Source organism: Sander lucioperca, chromosome 4, assembly GCF_008315115.2.
Source record: "Sander lucioperca isolate FBNREF2018 chromosome 4, SLUC_FBN_1.2, whole genome shotgun sequence".
In the NCBI taxonomy this organism is placed as follows: Eukaryota; Metazoa; Chordata; class Actinopteri; order Perciformes; family Percidae; genus Sander; species Sander lucioperca.
The window spans coordinates 21,204,972-21,213,369 of NC_050176.1; the positions used below are offsets into that span (position 1 = coordinate 21,204,972).

The window sequence follows — 8,398 nt, forward strand, 5'->3', positions numbered from 1 at the left end:
GACATTTGCATGTTATTACCATAGCATGTGTCAGGCCGTATATAACAGGCTGCAGGCGGCCTTGGCTAGAGACAGACGCACAGTTCACAGAGAGGAAAGACATTAGGAGGAAGAAGGAAGCATGTTGGACCAGTGACAAATCCGTCCTTGGGATAGACCAAGACCTTCACAAAACAAGCTACTTCCTAAAAAAAAATTGTCACTTTCGAAAACAAAAACAAGGAACCCATCTTTTTTTCCCCCTCTTTACGCACTGGATTAACGCTTTATAACGGAACTGGACTGGACTTCTCTGATTTTTTTTTTTTTTTAAATTCCCTACTCGCACAAGTTCACACGTCTTGTTTTGTGATTTTATTGTTTTAAGGTTTGGGATTTATCCTTTTTTGTTCCTCGGGACATGAATGAGAGCGGCGTGGCTGACAGCGGCAGCATTTGATGAGAAAACCCCGTGAGGCGACAGAAACGTGCTCAATGCATCTTCCCCAGAGGGATTGAACAGGAGGAGGCACCCCTGAGGACAAGCCGAGCCCCGAGACTTTTTACTCTATTTATTTATTATTTATTATGTATTTATTTAATATGGGGCGCGTCATCCTGCTGACTCTTGCCGTCATGTCCATGTTGCTGTGCCAGGTAAGCTACTGATTCTTTATATTTCTTTCTAACAATGAACCATCACCCCTCACCCCCCCCCCCCCCCCCCCCAACCCCCCAACCCTCCATCCCCTCCCCTCCCATCCCACCACAACACACGTACACGAGCGGTTCTACGTGTATAGTTAAAGATAATAAGTTGCTTTTCCTCCGCAGGGGTTTTGTTCGGGAGTGTTTGAGCTGAAGTTGCAGGAGTTCCTAAACAAGAAGGGAGTACAGGGCAACAAAAACTGCTGTAAGGGAGGCCTGACTTCGGCTTTCCAGCAGCAGTGCGAATGTAAAACCTTCTTCAGGATCTGTCTGAAGCACTACCAGCCCAACGCGTCCCCGGAGCCTCCGTGCACCTACGGCGGCGCTGTGACTCCGGTGCTCGGCTCCAACTCGTTCCAGGTCCCCGATGTCATCCCGGAGAGTTCATTCAGCAACCCCGTCAGGATTAACTTCGGCTTTACGTGGCCGGTAAGTACAGCCATTCATGTCCCTTTCACTTCATTAGAATTGAAGGCAGCGAAATCGCGCCATTTTTTGTTGTTGTAAATCCGTGCGTAAAAACGCGCTGAAGCACGATTTCTGACCACAACTTCATGGCTTAGAGCACACAAAGTTGACTGGTATTTAGTTTCACGGGATCAGGTTAGGCAGTTTGCATTCAGCAGTGAGTGTATGGCACAATCGCCTCGGGCCTTTGCTTGATGTTATCGCCACATCTCCGCTGACCACCTGTCTCATGAAGCCATTTGTGTTCCCAGGGGACCTTCTCGCTGATCATTGAGGCATTACACACCGACTCCAAAGACGACATCTCCACAGGTAGGAAATAAACACCCTTTTCTTTTTTCAAATTTTTTTTATCACATTCTCGCACTTTCCCCTCCATTAACCCCTCAGTGTCTGTCTCCACATGTGCACTTTAGAGAATCCAGACCGCGTTATCAGCACCATGACTACCCAGAGGCATCTGACGGTGGGAGAGGACTGGTCCCAGGACCTGCACACCGGAGGCAGGACGGAGCTCAAGTACTCGTACCGCTTCGTGTGCGACGAGCACTACTACGGGGACGGCTGCTCGGTGTTCTGCCGGCCGAGAGACGACGCCTTCGGCCACTTTACCTGTGGAGAGCGCGGGGAGATTGTGTGCGACTCCGGGTGGAAGGGACAGTACTGCACAGAACGTGAGTACCACAACTTTGTTATTGTGTTAGGAGCGTGTGTGTGTGTGTGTGTGTGTGTGTGTGTGTGTGTGTGTGTGTGTGGCTCTGGAAATTTTGTAATCTCAAAATCAATTTTAAGATATAATGAACGTTCTAATTGGAATTAAAAGGGAATACTTTGAGAGAGAGAGAAAAAAAATATTGCTTTGAAGTTAATGTAAAGAGATTACAAAACGAACTATAATAAGTGTAAAAACTGTATAAAAAGTTAATTTCTATGTTGGTCTGCAATCAGATCATCTGACTGAGTGCCGTTAGAAGGCAACTTGTGCGTAAACACCACACGCATCCCCTTCTCCTCACACGCGCGCGCACACACACACACACACACACACACACACACACACACACACACACACACACGACCACTTGATTTATTCTAAGGAAAGTTTTGGGGAATAATCTCACGCGTGCCATAAATTTACATGCTACCTTCCGATTCGTTACTCTCGGAGTGGGACGGCCGCTGATTGGCCGAGGCGGGGGAGGTATTGTTTGAAGTGGGCAGCTGCCGGCAGAGAGGAGACAATGGAGCAGCTGTCGCGCACTGGCAACACACTCGCCAGCTGTCCACTCTTATCTGCCCCAATCCGAGACATTAAGGGGAGTGTGTGCACAGAATGAATAAAAGAGTTTTGACCCGCAGCGAAGAAGAAAAAAAAAAGAGGGTGGTGGGGTGGGTTGAGGGGGTCTGTGTGTGAGTGTGTGTGTGTGTGTGTGTGTACACTCTCTGTGGCACACACATTCACACACTCCCTCCTTTGTCTCAGCACTATGTTAAGCAGAAAATTCTTCCACGGTGATAAGGAGAGTTTATAAGGTAACATCTTATGGGATTAGGAGCCCCTCCTTTCCTTCATTTTAATGACTTTGTTGAGATTTAGGTGATAAGGTTTTTACATCTTCAGGTGCAAAACCAAACAAAGAAGCTGGATTTGAGTTCCTATGAGTCTAAAAAGTTTCTTTCTCTTCTTTACAGCGATTTGCCTGCCAGGCTGCGACGAAGAGCACGGCTTCTGTGAGAAACCCGGAGAGTGCAAGTAAGTTTTTTTTTTTCTCCACCGGTTCACTGGGGCGTTAATTAATTAGTGGGACACATGAGGTAATGTGAGTGGACTGACCGGTGTTCCCTCCTAATTGGACAACAACAGGTGCAGAGTGGGATTCAAAGGCCGTTACTGCGATGAGTGCATTCGTTATCCGGGCTGCCTCCACGGGACCTGCCAGCAGCCATGGCAGTGCAACTGTCAGGAGGGCTGGGGGGGACTCTTCTGCAACCAAGGTGAGGAGAGAGTGTGATGAGGTTGGGGGGGGGGGTAACGAGTGATGAGGAAACACAGAGAGGAAAGGAACCAGAGAGCACTGATGGGGTGATTTGTTGGTCGAAAGACGGAAAGTCTTGGCGTTGTTAGGTTAAAAAGTGAACATTGTTTAGAAGTCTAGGTTACATAAAACTCTTCATTCAACAGCATTTTGATGAATATATTTCATTAAGAAGCAGGCCCCAACTACATTTGGAAGCATGCTAATTGAAATGCTGTTTAAACAGAAGTTATACGTCTAAAATACCCTGACTTTTCAACCAAATTTAGCCTAATTTTTCTCCTGATGCCTCAATGTCTTTTGACGGGCAACCTCGATTGTGAATAAATAAAGTAATGCTTACTGAAGACTAGAAAATGGACAAAAAGTGATCTTGAGAAAAAGCTTTACAAAGTTTTGGCACAGGATCTTCGCAGTACGTCACCTCTCCAGTCATTCATCGTTCGGAAACATTTAAAAGTCTGTAAAGAGGCAAGAGATGGGAGAGGAACAAAATAAGACATCACGATAGCAACATAACAGGCATGAACACTGTGGTAAAGAAACAACAACAGAGCAGCAGTTGTCTCCAGATGAACAGCAAGAGCGGGGGGGGGGGGGGCACAGGAAACAAAACAGAAAAAAACACTGGAAGAAGAGAAAGAATCAAGTGTGCCAAGAGGACAAAAAAGACAGACATTCTGTCGCTGCTGCTGTTGTCCTGCCATGTGTTGTGCTGCGGCTAATCCACATGTGCTGCTGTGTCTTTCCAGATCTCAACTACTGCACTCACCACAAGCCCTGCATGAATGGAGCCACTTGTAGCAACACTGGTCAGGGCAGCTACACCTGTTCCTGCAGGCCTGGCTTCACTGGGGCCAGCTGTGAGATCCAGGTCAACGAATGTGCTGGAAACCCCTGTCGCAACGGAGGAAGCTGCGCCGTAAGTGTTTGGTCTTCTTAAACGAATTTTGAATAAGAAAGGAGACTGGGATTAGGCTCAGTGCCAACGATGTTTAAATGCCTGTAAAGAGACAAGAGGTGGCACATGCCTTTCTCCCTTCCCTTCCATCTTTTCGGTCTTTAACCATTCTTGACTTTAAACCAGAGAAGCTTTCAAAAAATGTAGATATTATTAAACAACATAACAGATGCAGCATACTGAGATTCAAAAGCGTACAGCGTGTAGCAGCCGCAGTTGCATCTTGATCTTGATGTCGAGCCTGTTCTATTTTCTCACCACAGGATTTGGAAAACACATATACCTGCACTTGCCCTCACGGTTTCTATGGCAACAACTGCGAGCTGAGTGCCATGACGTGTGCCGATGGGCCCTGCTCCAACGGTGGCCGCTGTGCTGACAACCCTGACGGAGGCTACTTCTGCCAGTGCCCCACAGGATACGCGGGATTCAACTGCGAGAAGAAGATTGACCACTGCACCTCCGGCCCCTGCTCCAATGGTAAGAGAGACTGGCCCAGTGAAAATACAGATGTTGACAAAGTATTTCAGTTGGGGATCTAATTTAAAGTTGGAAAAAAAGTTAACAAATTGCAATATATCACAATAATATCGTACGTATTGCGATAATATCGTATCGTGGGGCCTCTGGTGATTCCAACCCCACCAAACAAAAGATAGGGTTTGCCATTCCAACATTCGGACCAAACATTTATGCCACTCCTTATTTCTGTTCTAAAAGGTGCACGCTGCGTGGATCTCGTCAACTCGTACCTGTGTCAGTGCCCAGAGGGTTTCACTGGCATGAACTGTGACCACACTGGGGACGAGTGTTCCATGTACCCTTGCCAAAACGGCGGGACGTGCCAGGAAGGTCTCGACGGTTACACCTGCACCTGCCCACCGGGATACACCGGCCGCAACTGCAGCTCGCCCATCAGCCGCTGTGAACACAACCCTTGCCACAACGGCGCCACCTGCCACGAGAGAAACAGCCGCTACGTCTGCGCATGTGTTCCTGGCTACGGTGGCAGAAACTGCCAGTTCTTGCTTCCAGAGCACGCTGCGATCCGCGGGTCAGACGTGCCCTGGATGGCCGTGGGGTCCGGTGTGGCCCTGGTGCTGCTGCTGTTGGCCGGATGCGCTGTGCTTGTTGGATTTTTCCGATCAAAAGTCCAGCATGGCGGTCAAATAGAAACCGTCGGCGAGGGAGAGACAATAAATAACCTGACCAACAACTGTCACCGCAGTGACAGGGACCTGGCGGTCGGCGTGTTGCCGACACCGGGTGTCAAAAATATCAACAAGAAGATGGACTTCTGCAGCAGTGATCCTGATGAAGGATCTTCACCAGAGAGGAGCAGCTACAAGAGCCGCCATCCGCCCGCGGACTACAACCTCGTACAGGAGCTCAACTACGAGCAGGCGGCTAAAGAGGCCATGCTGGAGGCGGCCTGCGAAGACAAGTGCCAATCCCTGGACTCTTTTGAGTTCGAGGAGAAACGCAGCAAACGTTTAAAATGGTAAATATCTGCTACTGAAAAAGTCGACAGTCTCTCAAAACTAAATGCAACGCTGAGTCAGAATGATGAAACTAACGACGTTTTTTTCTTGCTTTCCTGAAGCGATGCATCAGAAAAGAGAGCCCCAGAAATGTCTGCATGTGCGGACACCAAGTACAAATCTGTGTTTGTGATGTCAGAGGAAAAGGACGAATGTATAATTGCAACTGAGGTGAGTTTTGTATGTTTTACTTTGGTTGACCTTTCAGTGTGCAATAGGATTCGGTCTGTGGTCATTTAGCCAACAAACACTAATTTTTTTTTTTTTTTTTTGTGTCTCTCCAGGTGTAACGAGCCACCAATGGGCTGCCCGTTGCTTATTTGCTCTATGGGAGAGTTTTTATACTCCTTCAGATGCTGCTCTAACCCTAGGGGGAGGTGTCCCGCCTTGAGACTGCTGCTGATACTGAGACGTTTAACTGATATTCAGAGTGAGCTGGTTCTCTACTGGAAAATAAGCGCAGGCAGCGGCGGCCTGTGGGATAAGAACTGGCAGGGTAAAAATAAAACTGCCACTTAGCTTTCTGTTCTGCCTTTTATCGGGGAGTGGGGGTAAAAAAATAATAACATATAAACGGACACTGTCTCGTGGCGATAATGTGCGACGCTACGATTTTTGTTTTTGCAACATTTGCACCCAGGCCTTTTCTCTAACCCACACGCCGTTGCTGAGCGCAGGAACTGCATCAAACGGTGGATGTTTGGCCATACTGGCCTGTTCTTCACGAGGCTGTTCACATGGGCTGTGCACCCATCACTACTCCTGTGAAGACTGTATGTATACTTGATCACTGTGTTAAACTGAAGTGCGTTTTTCTTCCCTTAAGCCCTCCAAACCATTTATGACATAGTATTGTTCATTTCTTTTTTGGGGTTTCTATATGGGACATGGAAACTCTTGTCTTAATTTAAAAAAAATAAATAAAAAAAAAAAAAATGCTTTTTGATACAGATTGTCCTTTTGTAAAATAAAGACAGAAAAAAACAAGAAACAAGTTATGATTTAAAATTATGATTTAATTTAAGTTAATTTAATGATTTTATGTTATTTTTATTTTGTATTGTATATTTGTGATGTTTGTTATGATTATTTAAGTTGCTTTTTTAAACGATATTTGCAAAGGCACTTCAGGTCAATGGGACTTTCTTTTTTTTTTTAAGAAAAATGTTATTTAAGAGGGATTGTACTGTACAAATTGTTATGTTACCGTCTCCTTTACCGTTTTTGAATGAAGGAATTAGCCAAGACTATTTTTCCAAATAAATATTGCTAAACTTGAAAATTTTAATTGCGTCCAACTTTTGTTTTGTCCATCTGCAAGCACTCTGAAAAACACTTCTTTAGGGGTCTGTGAGCAAAGTTAATCAGTAACATCTGTTGTCTTCCCCTGGCGACCCCATAGTGGGCTTTTCTATGCCGACACTGTTGGCTACTGCCAGAAGTTGAAAGTGTCTCCCTGGAGACGGGAGAGGGGGCCCTATTCATAAAAAACAATGTCCCTACGCTAGATTTACCACTCCTATTTCTCCTCCTAAAGAACGAGTCAGGTAATTCATGGCTCGAAAATTCAGATCAATGTAGAGTAACGCCTACTGGACATTCAACCCTTTGGATTTTAGTTTTTACACCCTTCCTGCTTCCAGCAAAAGTTACTTTAGTGGCTTTTTTTCTCACTAGTATCTGAACGCAGCCTTTGTGTAAGAGAGAGAACAAACTATATTTGCCTACATTTCTACGTTTCGATTTTTTCCACAATTCCTCTTTAAAGTCCCCTCAGTTTTCTCTCTTAATTGCCCCATAAAGACGCTGATTGTATTTAGACACAAATAACTGTAAATCATTAGCCCGGTAAAGTTGGCCTCTGAAGGGGTTTATAACCATTATGGGAACAGACTTCAGCAGACAATGATGGAATTGACAATGGCGCACACAAAAGGCCACCCTTGGGAGAGGCCTGTGTGTCCCTCGGCATGCTGGGAGAAAGAGAGTAACAGGAACAGATGTTGTTGAGTAACAGATGCCTTCTGGACAGAGTTCAGCCACGACCAGCCAGACCTTCAAAGACCTGAGCTGCAGGGTAAAAAAAATAAAAAAAGATTATCTATGGGCCTTCAAGAAAAGACAGCTTCTACACTGTGTTCACGATCCATTTGTTGGGAGTTTGAGGGATGGCAGAGATAAGAGAACAACTAAGAGGACTTTTGTGTTGAGCGATGAATACAGACAGAGAAACTACAGTACAGCTGCAGGAACGCAGAAACCATTCAACAATTTGAGAAATAAGTTAAAAAGTTAGTTTGCATATTTGCAAGTATACACAACAAGAGTTTTAGAAGCTTTGCAGGGCCAAAACATCACATAACAAAAAGGGACCATGTAAATGTTTCATATTGTATCTTTCAAATTGTTTTCTTACAATTGGCAATCATTTACTTGTAAGAAAGTATCTTTACAATGTGGTACAGCTACTTTTATTTAAGTAAATCTGAATTCCTCTTCCACCGCACCGATGCTTAACATAAACAACCACACAACTGATAACCACATTTTATCAGGCAACATATGATCAAATAATATAAACAAGACAAAGAATTTTAACAGACCGTAGATGCAAACTTGTGAGTATGTGATTTTGACACACACACACACACACACACACACACACACACACACACACACACACACACACACACACACACACACAC

General features: G+C 45.4%; 1 protein-coding gene and 1 long non-coding RNA gene across 2 annotated transcripts; one reads left to right on the forward strand and one right to left on the reverse strand.

The window, feature by feature from the left end:
• Window positions 1-42: 42 nt before the first annotated feature.
• Window positions 43-6,246, forward strand: dla (deltaA). Its single transcript, XM_031299925.2, has 11 exons — window positions 43-636; window positions 814-1,116; window positions 1,407-1,467; window positions 1,572-1,829; window positions 2,848-2,908; window positions 3,020-3,150; window positions 3,944-4,113; window positions 4,416-4,632; window positions 4,873-5,653; window positions 5,756-5,864; window positions 5,978-6,246. The coding sequence occupies exons 1-11, from the start codon at window positions 568-570 to the stop codon at window positions 5,981-5,983; spliced, it is 2,166 nt and encodes a 721-aa protein (XP_031155785.1). The 5' UTR covers window positions 43-567; the 3' UTR covers window positions 5,984-6,246.
• On the reverse strand, window positions 2,925-4,093 carry LOC116049882. Its single transcript, XR_004104925.2, has 2 exons — window positions 3,964-4,093; window positions 2,925-3,652 (listed from the first exon to the last, which is right to left on the reverse strand). It is a non-coding gene; the product is annotated as an uncharacterized LOC116049882 (long non-coding RNA).
• Window positions 6,247-8,398: the final 2,152 nt, after the last annotated feature.

Coding starts and splice junctions, on each gene's coding strand:
- dla (XM_031299925.2), top strand. CDS start 568: ATGTATTTATTTAATATGGGGCGCGTCATCCTGCTGACTCTTGCCGTC. Junction 637..813: donor TGTCCATGTTGCTGTGCCAG/GTAAGCTACTGA, acceptor TTTCCTCCGCAG/GGGTTTTGTTCGGGAGTGTT. Junction 1,830..2,847: donor GGGACAGTACTGCACAGAAC/GTGAGTACCACA, acceptor TCTTCTTTACAG/CGATTTGCCTGCCAGGCTGC.